General features: G+C 33.7%; 1 protein-coding gene across 6 annotated transcripts in view; it reads right to left on the bottom strand.

Annotated features, from left to right (window-relative positions):
• The window catches only part of USP9X (ubiquitin specific peptidase 9 X-linked), a 117902-nt gene that overhangs the window by 50210 nt on the left and 53513 nt on the right, over positions 1–14179 (bottom strand). For 4 of the 6 annotated variants that reach the window (XM_039888607.1, XM_039888615.1, XM_039888596.1 and 1 more), the window contains 4 exons: positions 13645–13781; positions 11704–11852; positions 3583–3670; positions 762–1104 (listed from right to left, as the gene is read on the bottom strand). In XM_039888607.1, the coding sequence (XP_039744541.1) occupies positions 762–1104; positions 3583–3670; positions 11704–11852; positions 13645–13781 (717 nt within the window). The remainder of the gene's footprint in view (positions 1–761; positions 1105–3582; positions 3671–11703; positions 11853–13644; positions 13782–14179) is intronic. The other 2 variants (XM_039888624.1, XM_039888642.1) reach the window with 1 other exon arrangement.

Here is a 14179-nt window from a genome sequence, read left to right as displayed (position 1 = left end):
TCTATTTGAAAGTTGCTAAGAGTAAATCTTAAAAGTTCTCATCACAAGAAAAAAAAATTTTAACTGTGTGGTTATGGATGTTAACTAGAATTATTGTGGTAATCATTTTGTAATATGTACATATATCAAATCTTTATGTTGCATACCTTAAACTAATATGCTGTTATGTCAATTATATCAGAGAAAAATACATATATAAAAGCAGAAAGATTAACCTTAAATAGATAATATTTTACTTCCTCGGGTATTTAAAAACCATCACAAGTTAAACAGTGCTAGCCAATGAAGTATACATTCATAGATCCTTCTAAATAAAGTGTTCTCTTCTGTCCTCTATTTATTTTAGCATTAATTATATAATACCTAACATTAACACTGAGGAGGAATAGATCTCCAATGAAAAAAAGGAAGAACAATAACTTCCAGGAGGCATAAAAATTCTATACGGTTAATGTACTTCTAAAAACATATCTGCAACAGATTCTAAGCCGAGACAAAAGAAACATCAGTGGCAGGAGGCGGGAAAGCAAAGCAAAAAAAAAAAAAAAAGAAAAGAAAAGAAAACAAAAACAAAAACAAAAAACAAAACAAAACAAAAAAAAAACCCAACAAAAAAAACTCATAACAAATGACATAATGATAAGGACGAACTCCTGGGACAAACATCAGAGAAGCATATATACATATAATTTATACGCAAAACTGAATCCTTACCTATTTGAAAAACTGCAACAGATCAAAGTTCCCACTTTCCCACTTACCCTCCAAAGGTAGTCTAATCCTATTAACTCCAAATCATCCATCATATATGCTCTCCTTTTTGCTACTAGTTTTCCTTCTCGACAATTCACAGCTTTGAAGAAGCGCTCAAAGCATTTCATTCCATTTTCAGTTAATAGGGAAGGATCAAGCTGAAGTACATTACTTTCAAAGAAGTCCTTATTAATATCAGGATCCAAGTCTGGTTCATCTCCCATCAACTTGGAATACCACTTAAAACAGGCTTCACGATCACAAAGATAAACTGCATTCTCTGCTAAGCATTTCCATATTTGTTTCGCCTGAGGAGCACATAGCCACAGTTGGCCATCCTTCAACAAAAATCTTGGAAAAACAAAAAATTAGCAATTAGACCTACATAATTCTTATCCTGAAATGCAATCTGTCTATACACATATGAAATAATCTATCACAATTTTATTTTAACTACAAGTGAAAAAGTGCCAGTTCTTACTGACATCTTAAAAGAACTTATTTTTCAACTTTTATCCAGTACTAAAATATACTAGATATCAATTCATTTAACAAGCACATACTGGGCACCTACAATGTGCCAGGAACTCTGTTAGATGATTGAACATAAACTGAATAAGATTTGTCCCTGAACTTTAAACAGGTAAGTATGTTTAAAGTTGATTTTTAGTATTCTGCTTATATGGCATCATTGCAGAATGAGGTATTCTACTAAGTGACTTTCACAGATAATCAACTGATTGACATTTAAGAGTTAAAACTGCTTAGATTTTAACACTTTCTGATGATCTAATATTCATCACTCAGTGCCTGACCCCATTAAAAAGAAAAACCTACATATGATTTAAACTTTTTGTGTCAATAGTCAACAGATGCTTATTAGTTATTCAGTGATGTTCTTTTCAAGTGTCTTTTTAGTTTTATGACCATTTGGTAATTTAAAAAAGGACAATAATAAACATGAATTCTGTTACAACTATAGTCTCTTTCTTCAGTTAGCTTTTTATTTCTTTTAGAAATCACCCACCAATGCTGTCTGTTGTATCTTTGAATTACAAAGAGAATATCTCACTTTATCCTGAATAACTTAACATTAGAGTTAAGGTGCATATATATTTGTCAGTATGTTCCCTCCCCATTTCAGAGCATTCTGGAATCATTTCTAGGGTCTTTAAAATATTTTCTTAAGATTGCTGAGATTAAAGAGAGCTTTTAGCACCTAGTCCCCCCTAACCCTACTACCTCTCATTTACAGATCTGAAACTGAGGTCCAATGTGTAAATTGTAGTTATTTTCAAAGTTGTTCTTTTCCCTTTAGGACAGCAGAAAACTTTCTTAAAGCAACAATTCCATTTGGAAGTCCAATGTTTAAAATAAAAGCAGAGATGCTCTAAGTTGTTGGGAGGGGAAGAAAAAGGGATTAAATCTCCACTGCTTGTTCAGAAATCTTGGAGGAAGCTCCTCAGATGTCCTAAGGGCTCCAAGGTAGGTTTGAAAAATAAGAGGTCTAATAGAAAGACAACAGCCTTTGGAGTTAGATATAGTGGAATAATATAACACCATTACATACTGGCTGTGTGATTTCAAACAAGGTAGTTTAAGCCATGTGAATCTTGGTTTTCTTATTAATCAAATGGGGATAATATCTGCCTCAATGCATTGCTGAGAATTAATGTAAAGTGTTTAACACAGGCTGAATATACAGTGGTAAAGTTAGGTTCTTTTCCCTTCAGTGAGTTGCTACAGGTCTTGTAGATAGGTGTTAACAGAGCAGGGACTAGAATTCTGATACCAAATTTAAATATAGCAAAAGGGCTCATAAACCACTTTTCTGTTCTAGGAAATCTAAAGGATACAACACACACCAATCAATAACAATGGCTCACTATGGCAGAGTTTCTCAAATATGGGGAAGCAGGTACTTCCATGCAGGTGGTTGAAAAATAAAACACACAAAACACTTCAAACAAATGCCAAATTTCTCAAAATCTGGTGGCTAGAGTTTTTCAAGTTAAATCATTACGTAAATGTTTCCTAATTTAACTAAGCAAATAGTTCAATAAATATGTCTGTAATTAATACAGCCTAGGAGAAAATTCCCCAGTATTTCACTTCTACTACTCTGGGCACTTTTGTTAGCACACCTGAATAAGCTCTTTTACCATATGTGATTTCTGAAATTCACTAGAAATCTCTATCAAAAATTATAACAATTTCATATCTATAAGTGTATAGTCATTAAAAGCTAATTATCATTGAGCAAATTCAGCCTTGTACAACATTTGGCTTTGGCTTAAGGGAATAAACCTTTTTTCCTCAACCCTATCAGAATAATGTTATTAAACACGTAACTTTGGACTACTTTTGTCAGCCACTGCTAAGATAAACAAGGCACCAAAGGACTCAAACCACCCTTTTGAGGTGCTGGTCCAGCAGCCTTTTGTCCCCATTACCTTAGTGTCTATCATACCATTAAGGTCAATACGGTTTTCTAGCTAGTTGTGTCAAAATATGGAAACTTACTGTTTAAAAATAAACATATTTCTAGCATAAACAAATATAAAGAGCAGGAGTCTATACGAAAGCTTAAAATGTGTTCTCTTCAAATATTGCAAAGAAAAAAAGTTAAAATTCAGACAATAATTCTAAAAAATTTAATAAAAGAACACATTGGGAAATGTCCTGTAACTTTCAGGTAATGATTTCCATGTGGGAAAATAAAATGTGGCAAGGGAAAAAGGCAACCTAAAAATAGCCTAAGCTATACAGCATATTAATGTGGCATTATCTGTATCTTAAAGAGAGCAACTCTAATTGTTTTAAACAAACCTAAGGAAGTTAAGCCGTTCTTGGACTTCTTGAACATGACTATATCTACTTCCCAGCCTCACGGTTTGTGGGTCATAGTCTTCATGATCTGCAGATCAAAAAAAAAAACAACAACAAAAAAAACACACATATATATATATATCGTGCATTATACATTTGGATACCCACATCACTGCTGATTTTAAAGGAAATTAAGTCATTAATTTACCATTAAAGGCAACCTGAAGTTTATTAATTATCGATTTCTACTCAACTTCTATTTTCCCCACCAAATTTTCCTTTTACATGACCCCCAAAAAAGAAAAAACTGTTAAATGTGCCATAAAAAATAATTAATTACAAACCTTTCACCCAATCTTCATATACAATGAAGCAATTTGATTATAGCCAAAGAGCGACCTGAGGGCTCTATGAACATGATGAACTAACACCAAGACGACCTATTTTTCTTCAATTTCTTTCCTTTTATACTAAAAACTCTTCATGCAGAGGAAAAAAATTTGTTATAAAAAATTAATTATATTACTCATTTCGACCTAGGAATTTAGAGTAATACAAGATGCCTCTCTATATGATGAAGTTATATAGTTATCACCATCATTAGTTATTAAAGTCTAGAAGAGCCTCAGAAACTCAAGAGAGTCTTCTATCGTAACTATGGGTAGGTGTTGGTCCCTAGGCCTAACTTAAGTTAGAAATTCCTTTTAAAAAATAAAAAAAACAAAGCTAGTAAACACTTTGGTTTTATACTTTTATTATAGCATATAATGGGTAAAAAAGTCTGCGTTTGCAATTTTTTGCGTTTGCAAAAAACCTTAGAAAACATCTACTACCCTAAAATTATGTTTTTGCTTGAATTTTTATTTTACTGGTAAAAGCTGTATGACCGGAGAATGGTCAAGCTGATTTGTAGCTTGGAACAGAAGAAAGCTGAAGCAAATTTCTGACGAGTGGTCAATTACATGGGAATCACTGATGTTTCTTCCAGAAACTTGTGACAAGTTATGGAGGAATTAAGAACTTTGCAATTTCACTTTAGCATTAAATACTGATACTTTTATACCAGATCCTGAACCTTATGGCACGTGTGTGCTAGTGCCAAAGAATCCTAATTGTGTGAGACCCTCTGGAAATAGTAAAGGTAATCAAAGCCTCCAAAAACAGTGAGGTTTCTTCTCTCAAGAAAATCTTGACATGTTGTAATGGCAGCACATTTACAATGTTTAGAAACACCTGCTTTTGATGCTTTGGTGAAGAAAAGCCCAATAATATTATGACTAACTGCTTTCTACTTATACATATTGTCATCTACCAAAAGTCCTAACACTATTGTCTACTTCCATGAAAGTCAATTTCATCAGGGCTCAGGACTTAAAGCACCACTTCTCAAAAGGTTTTTCTAGACAAAGTAGATAGTCTATCAAATTCTCTTCTACTAAGTAGAAAATTTCTTTTTCAGAGCACTAAAGTATCTGAATAAATAATGAACTTCAGGGGCAAAAAAAAAAAAAAAACCCAAGGAGTTTACACACAGCTTTGTTTACTTGGCAGGTTCTTTATTTTAGGGATTATAATAATTTCAAACTTAAGACAAGTTTCAAAAATAATTAAGTATCCCCCTCATCACCTTTACCTATATTTACCAGTTTATATTTTGCCCCAATTGCTTAGTTACCACATACATGTAATTTTTCTAAATCGTTTGAGATTGAGTTAGTAACATGTCCCTTTATTATTAAATACTTTGATAAATATTTCCAAATAACAAGGATATTCTCTTACATAACCATAGCATAGTTATCAAATTAAAACAAATATAATACTATGACCTGACTCAAAGGTTTCTCAGCAGCACACTATTGACATTTGGGGTGGGATTATTCTTCGGTTTGTAGAACTGCCCTGTGCATTGTAGTATATCTAGCAGCATATCCCAGGCCTCTACCCACTACAGTTCAATAGTATCCTTGCTCAAAACCTCTCCCCCCAAGATAACCAGAAGTATCTCTAGACAATTTTTATTTTCTTAACAATGTCCATTTATACTTTCTTTTCTCCAAATCCAAGTTTAAACACACACTGCATTTAGTTCACACATAAATACATATATGCTTTTTTAAGTCTTTAATCTGGAGACTCCATCATTCTTTGTGTTTCCTGACCTTTTAGGAAACTATACTTTAATTTTGTTGCATATCGCTTAATTTGGGCTTCTCTGATGCTTCTTTGTGATTAGATTCAGGCTAGACATTTTGGCAAATGCCACATAATTAGTCATTTGTGGGGATATACTTTGAGACAATGTATACCTTGCTTATCAAACTTTTACCGTTGTTTTAGCATCACCCCTTTTATTTAGGTGCCAGCACTTTATCAATAACTGGGACCCTGAGCACAGGAAGAACTTTGAAAACATTCAATGAAAGCCAAAAAGTGATCAAGAAAAGTCAAGTAATAAGATCCCTCTATGCTAAATAGGCATGGAGAGCTCCTACACTTCTCTACAGAAAAGCTTCCTGGCTGTGAAAACATAACAACGGTTATTGGTTTTCCTTGTAAACATTCAGCTCCAAACAAATACTGTGATTAGTTAATAGTCAAATTAAGAGGATGATCCATTTCTGACTCACGTTGCCTAGCTAGTAGATAGCCCACTGAGAAATTAAATGAGACTAAATTAACTCAAGTGTTTATGGCTGAGGCTAACATAAATTGGTTCTTGTCATTAGACAACTTGTAGTTTATAGGGTGCATTTCAGAATTCATTATGAGAAGTTTATTTTTGTATCTGTAGTTGAAACATAATTCAAGTAACACAAAACCCACCCATTTAACATACATAATTCAATGGTTTTTAGTATAGTCTAAGTTGTGTAACCACCAACACAATCTACATTTGTAAGATTTCTCATCACTTCAAAAAGAAACCCTACATAGTCACTCCCCATTCTCCCTCACCACAGCCCTTCGTCTATTTTAGACATTTCATATAAAATCATACAATATGGGATCTTTATGACCGGCATTTTTCCAGTTAGCATAACCTTTTCAGGGTCTATCCATGTTGTAGCATTATTTTTATTGCCAAATAGTATTTCATTGTATGGACATATGACATGTTATTCATCCATTCATCAAATGATGGACATTTGGGTTATTTCCACTTTTCCGGATATTATGAACAATGCTATTATACATTCATGTCAAGTTTTTGCATGGATCTATGTTTTCATTTCAGTTGGGTATATAACCAGGCGTGAACTGTATGATAAATTCTATGTTTACCACCTTGAGGAACTGTCAACCTGTTTATCAAGGTGGCACTTCACAATCCCACAAGCAACATATGAAAGCTCCAATGTCTCCACATTATTGTCAATACCTGCTGTTTTAATTTTTGTCACCCTACTAGTTTCTAATTGTGGTTCTGATTTATATTTCCTTAATAACTAATGAAATTGAGCAACTTCTATGTGCCTACTGGCCATCTGTTTATCTTTGGAGAAATGTCATACAGATTCTCTGCCCATTTTTAATTGAGTTGTCTTTTAATTGTTGAGTTGTAAGAGTTCTTATATAGTCTTGATACAAGACCTTTATCAGATATATTCAGATATTTTCTCCTTCTTGTGTTGTCATTTTATTTCTTGATATCATTTGCAGTTTTTAATTTTGATGTAGTCAAATATATCACTTTCTCCAATTTTGCTTTGCCTAACCCAAGAACAAAATGATTTATTCCTACATTTTTTCCTGAGTTTCATACTTTTATGTCTATGACCCATTTTTAGTTAATTTTTGTGTATGATGTGAAAGAGGGAATACAATTTCATTCTTTTAAATGTGGGTATCCAGTCTTTCCAGCAACATTTATGAAGAAGACTATTTCTTCCCATAGAATATTCTTAGCACTTATAAAAATCAATTTATCATGCTTCTCAATTTCTGTAAAAAAAGAGGATGTTTATAGGGATTTGTTGAATCTGTAGATCAACTCACAGAGTACTGCCAATCTTAACAATATGAAGCCTTCCATTCCATGAACATGGGATGTCTTTCCATTTATTTAGATGTTTAATTTCCTTCAATAATGTTTTTCTGTACTTTTTGGTGTACAAGTTTTATACTTTTTTTGTTCAATTTATTCCTAAGCATTTTATTTTTTGAAAGCTATCATAAATGGAATTATTTTCTTATACATGTCTATGTATTGAGGAATGTTTTTAACTTGCCTCAACTCAAATCGTGCTCTGATTATTTCCGAGTGGGTGCAGCCTAATGCATGTGACACAGTATTCCTGACCCCTGATAAGCAAGGGTTGACTGCAATCTCAGAATGGCTTATCTTGGTTGTCTATCTAGATTTCTCCATTATAATTCTGGTTGCTCTATTTTACTTGTTGATATGAGTATATGGAGCTACGAGCACCCTCTAAATTGCTCTTTGCCAAAATTTCCACTGGTTTTGATAACACCTTTAGGAATAGCATACTCTGGTCCAAATAAAGTTAGTCCCTTCAAGCCTACCTGCCAAGCTCTTCACCCTCACAGCTTGTCTCTTCCTCTGAGCAGAACTTCTGTATTCTGTACCACTGCAGAGGAGCTAGTAGCAACACAGCAGGTGGCTTCCGCCAGAGAGACCTCTGTTCTATGAGCGGTGTTGCTGTGTGTGAGGAAGGGGTATAGCCCCTGATTTTCTCCATTTACCTCTCCTGGCATGGAACTTCCACCTTGTAAGTAAGCTGCGGTGGGGTTCCATCAGGGCTCCAGTATTCTCAGCCTGCCAGACCTGGAGTAAAGCTTCTGCACTATGAGCAGGTGTTAAGTGGGATAAGACAGTCTGTCTTCTCTGCCATGACTACCTAAAATAGAGCTTCTTCTATATCACAGGACAGGGGAAGATAAGAAATGTCAACAACTTTACCTGAAGGAACCATAGCTCTGGACTGGCAGCTGTGAGAGAAGCAGCGAGTTGTGACTCAAATGCTAGATCCTTGCTGTTCTGTTCAAAATTTGGTATATTTTCTTGAATGTTTCCCCACTTGCTATATCCCCTTAGGAAAATTCAGATACTTTAAATGATTAAAAAAATTTTTTTTCCTATTTAAATGGTTGTTTTGTTAAGGAGGTATACTGAGCACCTTATTCCTACCATTCCAGAAGTTAAATCCCTCATCCCTTGGTTTTTTATCATCATTATGTTCTACATTTTATTAGTTGGCATCTTCCTTTCTTTTCAGTACAGACTGAAGGATTTCTATTTTATTTAATGGGTTCAGAGAGCTATAAACTGTTCATAAAATGGATACTAGCTTAATTTTTTTAAATCACAAAGAACTCACACAGACTTAACAGTACTCATGGCCGATGTGTAGAACTGAGCCAGAGCTACTGAGAAAGTTGAGCCCAGGGTCTACATCTTAATACAGAACACAGTTGGTGAGTTAACACTCAAAGAAATCTTTTTATGGGAAAAAAAAATGTTCCTAAAATTGCTAGTTTTGGATATGAGACTGGGGAGAGGTCACTGAAAGTGGCAATCCTTAGAAAACAGAATGCAAAAATTTGACCTACAATGAAAAGGCAAGTCTTTCAACTCTATCCAGAAACCAGGAATAATGGCAAATAAAATTTCCAATAAGTGTTCAAGTGAGAACAATGGCCTTCCTACCAATGATGTAAAACTTGAGTGAAAACTGAAAGGTGGTTTTATACTTTGTTGTACACACATGAAAATCTTTAAAGAATGACTTGGTAAGTACCAGTCAGTGCCTGAAGGCACTAGAAATAAGAACACATAAGAAAATACTAGAGAGAATTTTAATAAGTTTATTACTTTATCTAAATAATGTTAAAAGAGGAGGTTAGGTTCAGCTGACCATACAACTGAGGAAATAATTTTTCCAAAACTGAAGATGCTAGTGGGGACAAAATGTGGGCAGAACAAATACTTAATATTGGTGAAATAGTTATCAGAAATTGAGAATATCAGTGAACTATGGAAGCCTGATGCTATCCTGCTGAATGTCTTATACCTAATGGGATCTAAGCAACACTTTTATTATACAGAGAAAAAAACTGTAATTTACTTTGGAATTTCAATTTCAGAAACTGGTGGTGGTTGTTACCACAGAAGTGATTTAATGCTATAAAAAGTTTAATAGGAAAATTTTACTAGCTTAAAAAATTACTTTCTCGCCATATTTAAACATCTGTAGACTGATCAATATTAATCAGAAAAATACTGTAATAAAGGAAAAACAAAGTTAGGAGAAACGAAAGGTATGGTGTCAATAAATTCAGGGAAACATATTAATAGCAACAAAAACTCAAAAGCATACTATGTGCTAGGCATCACTCTAGCATAAATAACTTGCCCAAGGTCATATAGCTAATATGCTGGGGTCATGTTTCAAATCAAGGCAATCTGACTATGCAAATTCACATCTTTTACTTTGTGGAGATACAGATAATATGAGAAACGAAAGACTGAAAACGTTCTTGTGACCATGAAATTGAGATGAGGCAATGACTCATGTGGAATTTGACTAAAATGGAGCAGAAAACTCCAGTGAGGACAAATCGCACATGAACCATCTCTTGACTGCCCTAACAGCAAGGTTCTTAATCTCTGACAATGAAATTAAACGCAATACCACATGCAGGTAAAATAAATTAAAATTAGCACTGCAGCACATATGATTTACATGGCTCCATTTTGGGAGGAGGACTGAATTGGCATCAATGAGGACGCTGTACCAGCAAGAAGAGATAATAAGAATCGGAGTTATGTTAAACTGAGTCCATATGCTTGAGTGCTTGGGTGTACTACATGCCTCTCTCAGATTTTGACTGCCATTTGATATGGAACATAATTCACATGGTCACATGCCTATGTTGCCATGATTGTTCTATCATGCTGCTTAGAAAAAATTTAGGAATGAAATGATAAAAGATTACTGCCTGGTGCCTATGAGCTGCCTGATGCTTAGATTGCTTATCTAGCCCCATAATCTATGCCTAGGAGCTTTCAGCTGGACGAGGGGGTAAATGAAAGAACAAAGAGATGGACAAAATCAGCAGGGGCATCTATCTGAAGAGCTGCTTAATTTTTCAATTATGTTTATCTAAATTTTATATGGCAATGTATACACTGTAAGTGTTAAATAAAAACCTCATACTTTATAAGCATCCTGGGATTTTATTCAACAATGCCAACAGTTTACTCTTCAAATAATGAGTATTAGAAATAACCTCATTTTTAATATATATCACTGGCTTCTGCAAACTCTACTGTAACATGTTAAAGAGCGGTATGTTCAGTAACCATTATGTTAAATTCTAATGCTGGTATGTAAAGTTTTCTTTCTATGGCTATGGGCACAAACTTGAGCCTACATTTTTTGGTGATATTACTGGCTGGGTAGGGAGGTCTATGAATTTGGCATAAGACAGAGGAATATGTTCTAAGAACATGTCTGTACTCTAGCACATACAGACTTAGATACAACTGTCAGAGGGAAAAAGAGCATTGAAACAGAGCTCCGCATATGGCAGGCACTTAAAAACTGGCTGTTAAACCCACAGGAACCTTTACAGTAACATGTTTAAACAAATTCGCACTTTGAAAACCAATATAAACATGTGGATTCTCATAGCCTTGCATCGCTATACTTGTGAATTTTTAATTCATTAAGTCTGAAGCACTTATGAAACATGGACTAAAGATTATAAAAGAACTAGAATATATACAAGAACAAACTCATGTTTTCTTGGAAAGATAATGGTGGTGGTAGTATGGAAACAAAGGTTGAAAATGAGTTAAGTACATACCTAAGAAGGTAAAAACCAATTGTAGTACAGGCAGGCACAGCTCCCAGGCAGAGAAGAAAAAGAAATCAATTTAACAAGAAGAGTGAGGAAGACAAGCACTTAGTAAAGAGCCTTGAAATACTGGCCTGGAGTTTAGGGTTAAGAGTTAAGATTAAAGTCGATCATAAGGTCATAAAAGAAGACAAAATATATGTTGTCATTTCTTAGGTAATTAATGCCTCCCCACTAAAAGCTAGGAAGAGAGGTTCCTATTATTTCCCGTAGTTCATGTTAGCTTACATTACATACCTCTAGCATGCAGTCTCATGCTTTCCATGTAAGTTGCAAGGTTTTCTGCTACCAAAGTAACTAGGGCATGATTGTGCTGAAGTTGATTGATTAGGTCATGGCGATAAAATACATGAGGGCTTCGCTGAGTTTGACTGAAACGAGAAGAACTTAACAATATAATTAGGCAATTAAACTCTGTTGGAATCAAAAGAGCTTATATAATCTAAATTCTTAGCTACTAATTTAAAATCTTAAAATGGTTTCCTTCATAACAGAATTAAACTTCTGGCCATTTACTTTAATGACATTATCAAGCAATTAAAAAAAAAAAAACAGTATCTCAAAAAATTAGACATTTATTCCATTATTATTTTACACAAGATTTATGCATGAATATTCTCCAATTTCACACCAATGGGAATCTACTCCAATGACTAATTTCTACTCTTGTACTATAGCAAGACCAAAGCACTTACGTTTACATCATTATTTCCATAATTATAAAATAAAAACTCTCCTTGCAAGATTAACACCACAAAAATTATGCTGTAATTATAGAGAAGAATTTAAAAACTGTTTTCAGTAAAATTTTATTTATTAGCCATTTAAGGTACATTCTGGGGCACTTGGTTTGTAGCCAAGTTTGCCTATAGGTGCCACCAGAAAGAGATCTAGTTCCTTTCCAACCTATTTTGCCACCTTCTTTGAAACAAAAACTCTCACAGCCATTACAGTGGAGATGAAGCCACTGTTCCTTGGGAGAGTATGCAAACAACTGTGTGTCTGTCTACAACAGATAAATGAATTCCTTTCAGAAATGCTGGAAGGCATTAACATACAGTGGGCCAAACATAATTAAAACATGTCCCTCATTTAAATGTTACTGTTAAGAAGATAAATGTTTAAATTTTCTTTACTGTTTATCCCTGGAGCATTTCTGATTTCATATTATTTTTCTAGCCTTAGGAAAAAATGAGACAAAGTTCAACTGTTAAAAGCAAAACATATGTGGCCTTTTCTACTTCTATGTTAGGCATAATCATAATAATCTGGAGCTGTAAAGGATCTTAGCAATCATTTAATTTTATACATATTAAAAAAAAATATTTCTTTAGATTAGAGAATCTTTACAAAATGATATGACTGGTTAGAGACAAGAGTCACAGCCAGGAATACTGAACCCACTGTGAATATTCTTTACACTACCTAGCTCTTTCTTTGCACATTGTTTTCCCTTTTCATGTTATCAGTCCCAACTCTTATAACCAAACAATACAAGGACAAATTACTCCAATAACCAGAATTTGCCATGTAAAGTAATATATTTAAAGACTGTTATTTAACTAAAATAAGAAAAAAATTTTAACTATATTTTGTCGTCTCTCATCATTTAAACATACTCATCACAGTCTAATCTTTGAAATTAACTTTAAAAATTAATTAACTATAAAAAAAGTTTTACTTTGAAAACTTCTGTAGTACGTTTCAATTATTTAACAGTAAATTGTTAAATAATTCAGAGTGAACCAACTAAGGAAACAATGAGGTCTATAATAAATATGCAATGTGGGATAAAGGACAGACACTGGGCAAAGAGGTAAACAAAGCAGGAAAGAAAAACTGAAATGTAGACTGAGATTAATAGATACAACTATGCTATGAAATTGTCTGGCATACTTGATAGAAAGAAGAGATAATTCTGAACCAAGAGCATGAAGATAATATTATCATCTTGATTCTGATATGCATCTCTTTTAATTGTGGCTTACTTCCTCATCAATAAAATCGAGGAGGTGGATACAATAAAGGAATCTTTTGTTCCAAATTAACCCTTCTCTTAGCCTTTTGTCAACGCAGTCTAATTTTCTTAATTAAATTTGCTTCAACAACTGATAATGTTGTTTCTTTTCAATAAAATACATAAATAAGAATACTGTCGTGTTCTGTTAAAAGCCTTACCTCAAATTTTGAGGCGCTTCACCAAACAAACTACAAATTTCTCTAATTTGTTTCAGTGCGGGGATGACCCATTTGTCATTCGTACGAAGTTCTTCTATAAAGCGATCTATCCACTGGATCTTCTGTGTGTCACGGTCCTTAAACAAACAATTTCAATGTTTTATATAGGTTAATACTCTGGAGAATCCCACCTTCAAATTATTTTGAGATTTACAAAATAGTTCTCCTTTAAGATTAGCATCACAAACATGCTGTAACTGCAGTAAAGTTTAATAGTTTAAAAAGCTGCTTTAAGTACACCTTTTAGTTCACATTTACTATCAAAATTCCAAAAAGTAAATCGAAGGCTGAACATGACATGGACTCAGATATATCTACACAAAGGTATAGATACTACTTAGTAGGCACACTGACAGAAACTTTGATGTTAAAAGGTGGGCATTTAGCTTTAATCAATGTTTTCAGAGATTCTATCATATAATAAAATTCAGCAATAACATATAACTGTAATTGTTACATTACACAGGTTTTTAAT

This window comes from Pteropus medius, unplaced genomic scaffold, assembly GCF_902729225.1.
Source record: "Pteropus medius unplaced genomic scaffold, Ma_sr-lr_union100, whole genome shotgun sequence".
Classification (NCBI taxonomy): domain Eukaryota; kingdom Metazoa; phylum Chordata; class Mammalia; order Chiroptera; family Pteropodidae; genus Pteropus; species Pteropus medius.
This window is presented reverse-complemented; position numbering and strand designations above follow the sequence as displayed.